Here is a 13,905-nt window from a genome sequence, read left to right on the forward strand (position 1 = left end):
CACTATTTTCTGTGCTGCCACACGGCAAGATGTACCGGTCAGTGGTGACCTGTCATCCAGGGCCTGTTTTGGGCCCCATCTGTTTAGCTAAATATAAATGTTATTTTGGCATGTGTGTCACATTAGTTTGCAAACAATGTAAAAAAAAAAAAAAAGATTTATTGAGTTATTAAAGTTAATACAATACAAACATGGTCTCTTTTTTGCTTTCTTGAGTAAGGGAGCTCCAAAATGCAGGTGTTTCAGCCTAGCTCAGTGCTTTCTGTGGTGGTGGGGCAGGCAGCGGAAAATACGGAGCATATGGGTTGGTAATGTTCTCTAGTTGCGCCGTGATTGGATCAGTGTTCTGTCACTACGTAACGGCAACATCTCCGGGGAGAGCTCGAAAATTCAAGCCCCTTGGGTGCTGCCAGAGTTACATTAGAAGTGCCCATCCAAGAAGGCTCAAGGTCATTGGCAACAGATAAAATTATGTGAAATCACGTTATACCTACCATAGCATTGATTGGACTGATCATGTCAACATCATACTCTCTAAACCTTAGCTAGCAAACTAGAAAAGCAGTCGTCATCATGAATCATGTCGACAATTTACTGGCAAATCCTGTTCAATCCTTGTCATATGAAGAGAAATTCTAGATAAAATGTATCGGTGCTCATTGGCCATTAACATTACACAAGGAAATCACAAATTCAACAATGAAGGAATCGGTGGCTAACTAAGCTTTGCAAAGCAATCACTAGCCTGCTTCAGTCGAGTGGGTGTGTGGTCCAAGTCTGGGTTTAAGGGTCTCTTTTTTTCAAGCTTAAAAGGCTAAACATTCACATCATGGGCCAGAAAAGGTTGAATACATTGGACAATGCAGTTAATTCAGCATGACTTCTGCCGTGTTCAAAACAACTGGAAACTCTGAAATGGGAAATCTCAGTAATCTCAGAAAAAAACGAGCTCCGACTGGGAAAATACATTTTGAACAGTCATCCAACTCGGAATTCCAAGTCGGGAACTCTGACCTCTTTCTAGAGCTGCTGTCACGACTTCGACCGAGGCAGGCTCTCCTTCCCGTTCGGGTGGCGTTCGGCGGTCGTCGTCACCGGCCTATTAGCTGCCACTGATCCTTTTCTCCCCCTCCCTATGTGTTTATTGGGCGCACCTGTTTTGTATGAGGGGTAATTAGTTGGGCTTATTTAATCAGCCGGCATTCACGTTTCTTTGTGCGGGATTGTTTGTGTGTAAGTAGTGGTGTGCTACATGTTTCTGGACTGAGTTCTTTTACCCCGTGTCTGGGGTTGGTTATATTGTACACCCAGTGTGTTAATAGGGTGGACTAGATGGTCCGTGTTCATTAAAGAACATTTTGGATTTAGCACCTGCTGTTTCCTGCGTGTTGACTCCACACTCTGACACCCAGGCCTTACAGCTGCGACCTGAAGATCACTAACATCATGATTCAACATAGTTTTTTTCCAGAGTTCCCAGTTGTCTTGAAAGCACCATAAATCCAGAGAATGCCAGACTTTGATGACAAAGTTTGATGACAACATTTGCCCACAAGCAGGACCGCCGCGTCCAAAAATGTATTGTATGCTGCTGCATAATCACGTAATATGTCAGGGAGATATGTATACTGTAGCTAAGAAAGTAATACTAAGTGTATGTTGTGTAGTAAGCTGTTAGTAGCCCATGTGCCTCAACTTAATAATTTGGTCCCTTTTTCCCCTCTTAACTTAGCCTACTTTCCTGACATGGTGGTGCACATGTAGCCTATAGTCTGTTTTAGAGAAAGGTAATCATTGAATTTTGTAAGAGCTTTCATTGTCTGCTTATATGCCCCCTTTAATTATCCTACGGTTCTGACTTGGTGTACAGGGAGAATACTGTAAGAACGGCCCATGTTCTGAATGTTCTGTCGCTGTAGATTTAAAAAATGCTGAACAAATAGTTATATTGACTATGTCCATCCTATCTCACTCATTAATGTCTTAAATCGAGATTAAGGAGTGCCTGTTATCCGCTCGCCGTTCCCTTATGCCATAGTAGTACATCTCAATTGTCAGTCGAAACCACATTTGTTTAAGCAAGTCAACCATATCAGCTATGTTTTTTTAAAGGCAGTACATGAGGCTGAATGAACTGTTTCACTGCAAGACAAGGCTCCGCTGATAGCCAGGTGTAGGATTCACTCCATGGTGCTGAAAACAAAGCTCTGCTGTTGGGAAAGCTTTATGTAGGCCCTAACAGTTTGTGGGCACCGCTTGTCACCGTTATAGTGGAATGAATGTATTGTTTAGTGTTGTGTTGTCTAGTGACTTTGCTGGCATTAATCCCCCCAAAAATTGGGGGAGTTTGCCTCACCAACATTTACATGCTAAAATCGCCACTGGTACCGATGCATCAAGTCTGACACCAACAGGCTCTTGAACAGCTTCTATCCCCAAACAATACAACTGATAAATAGCTAACATAATAGCTACACGGACCGAGATTACCATAATTTCCGGACTATAATCCGCTACTTTTTTCCCACGCTATGAACCTCGCGCTTTATACAATGACGCGGCTAATTTATGGATTTTTCCCGCTTTCACAAATTCATGCCGCCAAAAAACTGAGCACCGTCACATAATGTGACGCAAATCGAGCGCGCTCAAACTTGCCATCATTCTGATTACGATAGTCATTTTGTCACCCTCATCATGGCAAAGACACGGAGAAATGCATATGATGCAGCTTTCAAGTTGAAGGCGATCGATCTGGCTGTTGGAAAGGGAAATAGAGCTGCTGCACGGGAGCTTGGCCTTAATGAGTCTATGATAAGACGTTGGAAACAGCAGCATGAGCAACTGACTCAGTGCAGAAAGACAACAAAAGCTTTCAGAGGGAAGAAAAGCAGATGGCCCGAACTAGAAAATGAGCTTGAAGACTGGGTCAACACAGAGAGCAGACGGCCGAGGTGTTTAACTGTGCAGATCCGACTGAAAGCCAAAACAATCGCCACTGCAATGAAGTTTGAGGATTTTAGAGGTGGACCATCGTGGTGTCTAAGATTTATGAGACGTAAAGGCCTGTCCATCAGGGTACGAACGAGTCTGTGTCAGCAGCTCCCTCCCGACTACGAGGAAAAAGTTTCAAACTTCCGTAAATTCACTGATGCAAAGATAGCGGAGCATTCCATCGGCCCGCACGACATCATAAATATGGACGAGGTTCCTCTGACGTTTGACCTGCCTCTCACTCGGACTGTCAACAGGAAAGGCGAATTATCCGTCACGCTGAAAACAACTGGGCATGAAAAAACGCACTTCACCTGTGTTCTGAGCTGCACGGCATCGGGAGAAAAGCTTCCACCGATGTTGATTTTCAAACGCATGACGATGCCAAAAGAAAAATTCCCGAGAGGAATTGTTGTGAAAGTCAACAAGAAAGGATGGATGACGGAAAGCCTAATGCATGAATGGCATACGGAGTGTTACGGCAAGCGACCGGGAGGATTCTTTCACAAGAACAAGGCGTTGCTCGTGTTGGACAGCATGAGGGCCCACATAACAGATTCTGTGAAAGAAGCCATCAAGAGGACAAACTCAAATCCAGCTGTGATTCCTGGGGGCACAACAAAGTATTTGCAGCCACTCGACCTCAGTGTAAATCGTGCATTTAAGGTGGCGCTCCGTGTTCAGTGGGAGGCTTGGATGACAAGTGGGGAGAAATCCTTCACTAAAATGGGCCGCATGCGAAGAGCAACTTATGGTCAAGTCTGCCAGTGGGTCCTGACAGCGTGGAGCATTGTCAAAAGATCCACTATCATCAACGGGTTTTGAAAGGCTGGACTGCTGCGTGTTGAAGAGGGCAGCATGAGCTCAGCGGGGAATTTGCCTCCAGATGAAAGTGACGAGAGCGACAACGAACGAACGATCAAACGATCCAACATCGGATGAAGCAATTCTGAGGCTATTCAACTCCGACACCGAAGGAGATGACTTCAGTGGTTTCAGTGCACAGGAGGAGGAAGATAGTGACCAATGACTTTCTTGGTAGGCTACTGTTTACTGCTATTTTTTTTATATTTGTTACAAGCCGTGTTTCGTTAAAGCCTATTTATTTTTGTTGCAAGCCGTGTTTCGTTTAAAAGCCTATTTATTTTTGTTACAAGCCGTGTTTCGTTTAAAGGCTGTGTAAAGTTAATTTGTTTCAATATACCGGTAGGCACCTGCGGCTTATAGACACGTGCGGCTTATTTATGTACAAAATACATATTTTTTTTAAATTCAGTGGGTGCGGCTTATATTCAGGTGCGCTTAATAGTCCAGCAATTACGGTACCTTGTATTTTTATTGACCTTTAATTTCAAAATTTGCACTGTCTCTATGCACTCTCACATGGCCCTACACACTCACACACACACTGTTACTCCAACACACACAAACACTCACTTCATAATTTTCTCACTCACACATAATATGCAAATACATTTATACTGACTCTACACACCTGCACACCCACTCACATACAAACTGCTGCTACTCTGTTTATCTTATATCCTGGTACCTAGTCACCTTACCCCAATACATATCTACCTTCATCACTCCAGTATTCCTGCACATGTAAGTATGGTATTGGAACGGACAATTTCCTGTATATGGAATACTTACTTTATTGTGCATTTCATATTTCTTATATCTCATGTGTGTTTTTTCAAGTAATACATTGTTATTGATTATTGCATTGTTGCCTTCTGAGTTTGCAAGAAAGGCATTTCACTACACTTGAGCATGTGACAATAAAACTTGAAACTTTACTGTCCGAGTCAAACACTAAACAAACATAATGAAATAGGCTACACAACATCAAAGGCGTTGCGTGAGTTCCATGTTTGGGGAAGCAGCTTAGCCCCAGCTAGAGGAAAACAGTTTAAGAGGATCCTGGGAAAAACATGCCTTTTATAAACACATTTCATGCAATTCTATGACGTACTACATGTATGGAATCATCATCAGAATCCTTAATAATAGGCATACTACAAAAACTACAGGGTAGGCCTAATCTGCTGATACTGACAAATTAATTGAGGTAATATATACATGTACGTAGAGTTATTAAAGTGACGATGCATAGATAATAACAGGGAGTAGCAGAAGCGTAAAAGGGAGGGGGCAATACAAATAGTCTGGGTAGCCATTTGATTAGATGTTCAGGAGTCTTAAGGCTTGTGAGTAGAAGCTGTTTAGAAGCCTCTTGGACCTAGACTTACGGTACCAAGCTCTGGTACCGCTTGCCATGCGGTAGCAGGGAGAACAGTCTATGACTAGGGTGGCTGGATTCTTTGACACTTTTTAGGGCCTTCCTCTGACACCGCCTTGTATAGAGGTCCTGGATGGCAGGAAGCTTCGGCCATACACACTACCCTCTGTAGTGCCTTGCGGTGGGAGGCCGAGCAGTTGCCATTCCAGGCAGTGATGCAACCACTCAGGATGCTCTCGATGGTGCAGCTGTAGAACCTTTTGAGGATCTGAGGACCCATGCCAAATATTTATATAACCCCTGAGGGGGAATAGGTTTGGTCGTGCCCTCTTCACGACTGTCTTGGTGTGCTTGGACCATGTTTGTTTGTTGGTGATGTGGACACCAAGGAACTTGAAGCTCTCAACCTGCTCCAATACAGCCCTGTCGATGAGAATGGGGGCATGCTCGGTTCTCATTTTCCTGTAGTCCACAATCATCTCCTTTCTCTTGATGACATTGAGGGAGAGGTTGTTGTCCTGGCACCACACGGCCAGGTCTCTGACCTCCTCCCTATAGGCTGTCTCGTTGTTGTCAGTGATCAGGCTGTTGTGTCATCGGCAAACTTAATGATGGTGTTGGAGACGTGGGAGTACAGGAAAGAACTGAGCATGCAATGCTGAGGGGCTCCCGTGTTGAGGATCAGCATGGCGGATGTGTTGTTACCTACCCTTACCACCTGGGGGCAGCCTGTCAGGAAGTCCAGGATCCAGTTGCAGAGGGAGGTGTTTAGTCCCAGGGTCCTTAGCTTATTGATGAGCTTTGAGGGCACTATGGTGTTGAATGCTGAGCTGTAGTCAATGAATAGCATTCTCACATAGGTGTTCCTTTTGTCCAGGTGGGAAAGGGCAGAGTGGAGTGCAATAGAGATTGCATCATCTGTGGATCTGTTAGGGCGGTATGCAAATTGGAGTGTGTCTAGGTTTTCCGGGATAATTGTGTAGATGTGTGCCATGATTAGCTTTTCAAAGCACTTCATGGCTACAGACGTAAGTGCTACGGGTCGGTAGTCATTTCGACAGGTTACCTTAGTGTTCTTGGGCACAGGGACTATGGTGGTCTGCTTAAAACATGTTGGTATTACAGACTTGGACAGGGAGAGGTTGAAAATGTCAGTGAAGACACTTTCCAGTTGGTCAGCGCATGCTCGCAGTACACGTCCTGGTAATCTGTCTGGCCCTGCGGCCTTGTAAAATGTTGACCTGTTTAAAGGTCTTACTCACATCAGCTGCAGAGAATGTGATCACACAGTCGTCCGTAACAGCTGGTGCTCTCATGCATTTTTCGGTGTTATTTGCCTCAAAGCGAGCATAGAAGTGGTTTAGCTCGTCTGGTAGTTTCGTGTCACTGGGCTGCTCTCGGCTGTGCTTCACTTTGTAATCTGTAATGGTTTGCAAGCCCTGCCACATCCGATGAGCGTCCGAGCCGGATCTTAGTCCTGTGTTGACACTTTGCCTGTTTGATGGTTCGCTAAGCTAAATTCCAGCTATGTTTGTTGACATCATTCTGGTTGTCATGTAAACATTTATCAGACCAAATATGTTATAACAAAACGAGGTGAAGGGATAGTTCACTCAACTGATTTAAATTGTAACTATCGTTACTCAGGGTTGACAGTTCAGACCCCCTTTACAGGAGTTTCATTTTTATTTAGCTTTTAATCTTAGGTCGCTAGCTTACGTTTTGTTTTTTGTCAGCACAACCTGCTATTCTGACTGGTTTATGAGATGAGTTTGGCTGTGGATGTTTTCTGTGTGATTGTTTAGATGATGAAGTTCGCATTAATCTTTTACATTACAACACCTTCATTCCCATCATTACAAAACATTGTTTCAATGCTGTTCAGACACGTTTAGACACTCAACTGTCACCAAATTGTGCCCCAGCACAGATTTCAGCAGATGACTTCCATATTTTGATATGGTAATACGGTATGTTTGTGCATGTGTGTATTGTGTACATGTGTTTGGTTCCAACTCACCCAGCAGGTGTTTAAGGACAGCCTGGTTCTGGTCCCAGATGCTGTTGAAGGTGCTCCAGCGAGAGCGTCCATCAGGGAGGGGGTTCTTGCGGACCCAGCCCCCGCAGGCGTACTGGTAGAAGTCTTGGCAGGGGTCGGCGCTGCGGTCCAGGGCCTCTACGATCTTACTGGCCACCGTAATACAGGCCTCGGTCAGACACAGGCTCCGCGCTGGGTCTGGTGTCAAGGTAGAAAAACAGAATTCTGTAATGCTTTATAAAGCCTGCTGGTATAATGATTCGTGGTGTTGTTATAATGCATTGTCACAAGACTTTTGTCACACGCATGTATGACCCCATAACGTCTTACTAATCATTCATAACGACACTGCTAAACACCAGCCAGATGAAACGTTGATACACAGAGAGACCTTAACATATTATAAGCCGTATTATAAAGACGTAACACGTGTGTGTGTGTGTGTGTGCTTATGTCTAAGTGTGTGTATTTGCATGCGTGCGTGAGTGCGTGTAACCAAAAGCCTCTCACCTTTGTTGTAGCGTATGCCCAGTGTGACGGCACATCCGAACAGGGCGAGGAGAGAGGCAAGCAGCACACCAGCCAGCACCACCTCCATCTGCGTCCTCCTGCCCAGGGGACTGAGGAGCTGGATGCCGCCCTTCCGGAAGCCAACCTGTGGAAATACATGAGTCAGAGACAGAAGAGAGGATGGGATGACATCACAAGTACCACAGACATAGTCAAGAGGCCCTCCATTCATGCAGAGCTGTGGTGGAGTTCTAACACTCCCTGCACATGTCACATATACAAATCTCCCCATTGGAGACAGGGGGTTTGATTCCTCACCCTTCCTACAGTTTTTTCCCACCTGCCTGATTATATAAAAAAATATATATATATTTTAAGCCTCCATTCCTCTTTCCGAGTGACTTTCTAATGAATGAAATACCGCTATGAAGTTAATCTCGGAACCGAGAACCCAATTTCGCATGATCACTGGCCAGCTCTCGATTTGGCATTCACTCTGTCACGAGGCACTACTATGAAGTATCAATTTAGTGCAGTAAAAAATAAAAAATCTAACAATGACATTTTTTTGCACTTAGTAAGGGTTGATGTGGGGGTTGAACTCGGTCTCGGGTGGGGATTAAAAATAAATACAAAATTACTAGCACTAACTTTGCTGATAGCTACTTTTTTGAGGAACAATTAACTTACTATAACTGAGATATGTAGTTGTCCCACCTATGTCACACCCTGATCGGTTTCATCTGTCTTTGTGCTTGTCTCCACCCCCCCCCAGGTGTCGCCCATCTTCCCCATTATCCCCTTTGTATTTATATCTGTGTTCTCTGTTTGTCTGTTGCTAGTTCGTCTTGTCTTGTCAGGTCTTACCAGCGTGTTTCCGTTTTCCTGTTTTCTCAAGTTTCTGTTTCCTAGTTTCCCCGGTTCTGACTATTCTGCCTGCCCTGAGCCTACCTGCCGTTCTGTACCTTGTGACTCTGATCTGGATTACGGACCTCTGCCTGCCCTTGACCTGTCTTTTGCCTGCCCCCTGTTTGGATCTGTCACGTTCCTGACCTATTTTCTGTTAGTTTGTGTATGTGTTAGCTGGTCAGGACGTGAGTTTGGGTGGGCAGTCTATGTTTTCTGTTTCTATGTTGGTTTAAGGGTGACCTGATATGGCTCTCAATTAGAGGCAGGTGGTTTTCATTTCCTCTGATTGAGAGCCATATTAAGGTAGGTGTTTTCACACTGTTTATTTGTGGGTGGTTGTCTTCCGTGTCTGTATGTTATTTCGTACCACACGGGACTGTTTCGGTGTATATGTAGTCTGTTCCTATTCGTGCGTTCTTCGTGTCTAAGTAAGTTCTCATGTTTAGGTCAGTCTACGTCGTTTGTTATTTTGTATCATTTCAAGTGTAGTTCGTGTTCGTTTTTCGTCTTGTCAATAAATTCATTATGTATTCACAACCCGCTGCACCTTGGTTCAATCCCTGCTCCTCCTCTTCTGATGAAGAGGAGGAGGACATCCGTTACAGAACCACCCACCAAATTACCAGAACCAAGCAGCGGGGAAAAGGGCAGCGAAAGCAACCGCAGAAATCCCAGGATTCATGGACATGGGAGGAGATCTTGAATGGAGAAGGACCCTGGGCACAGGCTGGGGAGTATCGCCGCCCCAAAGCTGAGCTGGAGGAAGCGAGTGCTGAGCGGCGGCGATATGAGGAGGCAGCACGGCAGCGGGACAGGTACGAGAGGCAACCCCAGAAATTCTTTTGGGGGGGGCTAGAGAGGAGTGTGGCTAAGCCAGGTAGCAGACCTGAGCGCACTCCTCGTGCTTATTATAAGCAACGCGTCACTGGTCAGGCACCGTGTTATGCGGTTAAGCGCACGGTGTCGCCAGTGCGTGCCCATAGCCTGGTGCGCTATAGGGCAGCCCCCCGAAAGTGTCAAGTGAGTGTGGGCATCCAGCCGGGGCGTATTGTGCCTGCTCAGCGCGTCTGGTCTCCGGTACGCAGTTTCGGTCCAGGGTATCCTGCGCCGGCTCTGCGTGCTGTGTCTCCGGGGCGCTGGGAGGGTGCAGTGCGTCCTATGCCTACGCTCCGCTCGTACCGGGCAAATGTGGGAGTGGAGCCTAAGGGAGAAGTGCGCGTAGTAGGCACTAGATCTCCAGTGCTCATCCACAGCCCGGTTCAACCTGTGCCTGCACTCTGGAGGGTACGGGCTGGAGTAGTATGCCAGCCTGGGGGAGTGGTGCCAAGGCTGCGCACCAGAGCTCCAGTGCTCCCCCACAGCCCGGTCCTTCAGGTGCCTTTTAACATCAAGCCTCCTGTAGGTCTCTCCAGCCTGGTGGGTCCTGTGGCAGCCCCACGCACCAGGCTGTCTCTCCGTCTCCTCCCTACAGGTGTGCCCGTCTGCCCAGCGGTGCCTGAACTGCCCGTCTGCCCAGCGGCGCCTGAACTGCCCGTCTGCCCAGCGGCGCCTGAACTGCACGTCTGCCCAGCGGCGCCTGAACTGCCCGTCTGCCCAATGGCGCCTGAACTGCCCGTCTGTCCAATGGCGCCTGAACTGCCCGTCTGCCATGAGCCTGCAAAGCTGCCCGTCTGCCATGAGCCTGCAAAGCTGCCCGTCTGCCATGAGCCTGCAAAGCCGCCCGTCTGCCAAGAGCCTACAGAGCCGTCCGCCAGACAGGAGCCGCTAGAGCCGTCCGCCAGACCGGATCAGCCAGAGCCTTCCGCCAGACCGGATCAGCCAGAGCCTTCCGCCAGACCGGATCAGCCAGAGCCTTCCGCCAGACCGGATCAGCCAGAACCTTCCGCCAGACCGGATCAGCCTTCAGAGCCAGCCAGCCAGGATCCGCCAGCCAGTCCGGTGTTGTCCCTCAGTCCGGAGCTGCCGTCCCTCAGTCCGGGGCGGCCCCTAAATCCAGCGGGACGCATGTCTAGGGTTCCCAGTCCAAGGTCGGTGGCGAGGGTCGCCACCTTGAGGAAGACACAGAAGCGGGGATTTATTATGGTGGGATTGGGACAGCGTCCGGAGCCGGAGCCACCACCGTGGTCAGATGCCCACCCAGACCCTCCCCTAGACTTTTGGTGGTGCGTTCGGAGTACGCACCTTGAGGGGGGGGTTATGTCACGTTCCTGACCTATTTTCTGTTAGTTTGTGTATGTGTTAGCTGGTCAGGACGTGAGTTTGGGTGGGCAGTCTATGTTTTCTGTTTCTATGTTGGTTTAAGGGTGACCTGATATGGCTCTCAATTAGAGGCAGGTGGTTTTCATTTCCTCTGATTGAGAGCCATATTAAGGTAGGTGTTTTCACACTGTTTATTTGTGGGTGGTTGTCTTCCGTGTCTGTATGTTATTTCGTACCACACGGGACTGTTTCGGTGTATATGTAGTCTGTTCCTGTTCGTGCGTTCTTCGTGTCTAAGTAAGTTCTCATGTTTAGGTCAGTCTACGTCGTTTGTTATTTTGTATCATTTCAAGTGTAGTTCGTGTTCGTTTTTCGTCTTGTCAATAAATTCATTATGTATTCACAACCCGCTGCACCTTGGTTCAATCCCTGCTCCTCCTCTTCTGATGAAGAGGAGGAGGACATCCGTTACAGGATCAATAACCATCTGTGATTCTAGCTGTCTGCATCTGGGTACTTATCCTGAGTTCTGATAACCTAGCCGTCGTAAGATGAATTCACTAACTGTAAGCTGCTCTGGATAAGAGCGTCTGCTAAATGACTAAAATATCAATTTAAAATGGGAGTAGTATACAGTATGTGACTCAGACTGACATTAAAGTCTGAAAGGCACTTCCTAATCGGATAAGCCAGGAGTATGTTTTGCTTGCACGAACATTATGATCACTTGCCTGAAAATGTCAATGAGCTATTTACACCCAGAAGTGCCATATACACTGAGTATACCAAACATTAAGACCACATTCCTAATATTGGGTTACACAATCCATGTCTCAATTGTCTGAAGGCTTAAAAATCCTTCTTTAACCTGTCTCCCTTTATCTACACTGATTGAAGAGGATTTAACAAGTGACATCAATAAGGGATTATAGCTGTCACCTTGATTCACCTGGTCAGTCTGTGTCATGGAAAGAGCAGTGTTCCTTATGTTTTGGAATTATTTGTATTTTGGTTGTTATCAGTAAAATAATTCTCAGAGCAGACTCAACTTTCCCAACTGACATAAATGCTATAAATTGTTTCACTTAAACAATGAGGAGGAACCAGAAATGTTAGTTTTAGGCTATTGGAATTCTTTGCCGTTTGGTTTTAACTTGTTTTATTACCTGCCCAATGGGGCAACCACAGAACAGGCTCAACTTGCTCAACAGCTCAGTTCAATTGCTATAGGCAATAAGGCAACCCTTAATGGCAATCCTTGTTACTAACCAGGAGCGTTACCGCTGAACCACAGGCTCTGCACACATTACATACCGAAAGGTAATGTACTACTACTGTTTGTCCGCAGTGATAATCAACTGAACCTTCTACACACTTTTCCTCTGACAATAATGTCCTCTTAAAAACCAGTACTGTACATCTATGTGTCACTGGGCGTATATATGATGACATCTATGTGTCACTGGGAGTATATATGATGACATCTATGTGTCACTGGGAGTATATATGATGACACTTAGTTCTGACCGTTTACAATGACATTTCAAGGACCAAATTCAAGAGAAAGCAAGAGACAGACATGACAAATCCATTGTTCACAACAACAACAACAAAAAACTATATTTTCCAACTATTTTCCCCTTTCTAATCTTCCTTTTTTTATGGTTTCCCACATAACATCATACTTTCATGAAGTATTTTCTGTTTCTCATTGTTGGGCTAATCTAACAGGAGTTTAAGCCCAGATTCTGTGTAATTATGCTCCGGGGGGGAAGTTTCCCATAAGTACCTTAACCATTAGTGGGGGAAATGAAAAACGGACCCCTGATCGGCGTACAAGTCGAATTCACCCTAGTTCTATAATAACACACTGACATTGTGTGGGCTCTCCATTTTCATTGACCACTGACCCCCACACATCAACCATTGAGCTCAGACTGACCTCCACACTGTCCGGAGACATGCCCCCATCGGCTGGGTTGTCTGCCGCCTCCTCCTCCTCAAACGTTGCGCGCTTGTAGCTGGACATCTGCATAGGGAAGAAAGGAAGAAAAGAGAGTTAGCGTCAGTAATAATAGGAAAGAATTTAAAAAAAATAATAATAAGAGAAAGAGAGTAAGCAGTGCAGAGAAGTTACAGGACTTCACATCAGTACCGACTTGGAATGAAGGAATGTATTAGAGAAAACAACCAGGCCACCCATGAGAGAAAGGAAGAAGAATGGAAAAAGGAGAGATCCCCCTGCGGTTTCTCGTCCCTGCCATTCCTTCACACTGCATGACCCCCTCTTCACACACTAAGGTGTGTGTGTGTTTAGTGATGGAAAACAAAACACAGGAGTGTGTGTTTGTATGTCCTGATCTTGATGTGTTCGGTGAAACTTGCTGATGATAGTCATTTCTGTCCTTTGTGGAATGATCCTCATGTGACTACTACGTCCTCCGTAGCATGGTCATCTAGTGACTACCCGGTTCTTTGTAACATGGCCCTCTTATGAGTGGCCCCTGAGCTGAGCCAAACACCACCCACTCAGAACAGAGCAGCAGGCTAAATACAGGAGCGTCAGGGGATGGATCCAACTCCTTGCGTTTAATTAACCTTCTCTGGTTATAACATACCACACACAGGAGAGCACTGCACACACACACAGTGTTTATTTAACAATGGAGAACTACAGTAATATTTGATTTACACAGGCAAATCTAAATAACTCTCTCATGCATTGGTTAGGTTAAAAACAACAAAAGTTAAGACAAGGTAATAATTCAAAGCAGAAGTGTTAGAGGTGAAACAAATTCATTGGACCAGCGCCGGAGCGAAAATGACGGAGTGAATGGGAGCCATACAGAAAGTTCGCCATCAAAGTAAAAAATAAAACACAATCGTAGTGTATTTCAGCTAACTACTCAAACACATAGCATAACTGTTTTACTGACATTCTATTTATTTAAATGTGTAGAACAGTCTAATGCGCTGGTCTAATGAATGTGTTTATTTTCCGAATGCTCAG

The 13,905-nt window shown here is 45.9% G+C and overlaps 1 protein-coding gene across 4 annotated transcripts in view; it reads right to left on the reverse strand.

Annotated features, from left to right (window-relative positions):
• The window catches only part of LOC129832492 (endothelin-converting enzyme 2-like), a 63,868-nt gene that overhangs the window by 24,274 nt on the left and 25,689 nt on the right, over positions 1-13,905 (reverse strand). For all 4 annotated transcript variants that reach the window (XM_055896604.1, XM_055896605.1, XM_055896606.1 and 1 more), the window contains 3 exons: positions 12,838-12,924; positions 7,788-7,932; positions 7,260-7,475 (listed from right to left, as the gene is read on the reverse strand). In XM_055896604.1, the coding sequence (XP_055752579.1) occupies positions 7,260-7,475; positions 7,788-7,932; positions 12,838-12,924 (448 nt within the window). The remainder of the gene's footprint in view (positions 1-7,259; positions 7,476-7,787; positions 7,933-12,837; positions 12,925-13,905) is intronic.

The sequence above is a fragment of the Salvelinus fontinalis genome, chromosome 33 (assembly GCF_029448725.1).
Source record: "Salvelinus fontinalis isolate EN_2023a chromosome 33, ASM2944872v1, whole genome shotgun sequence".
NCBI classification, from domain to species: domain Eukaryota; kingdom Metazoa; phylum Chordata; class Actinopteri; order Salmoniformes; family Salmonidae; genus Salvelinus; species Salvelinus fontinalis.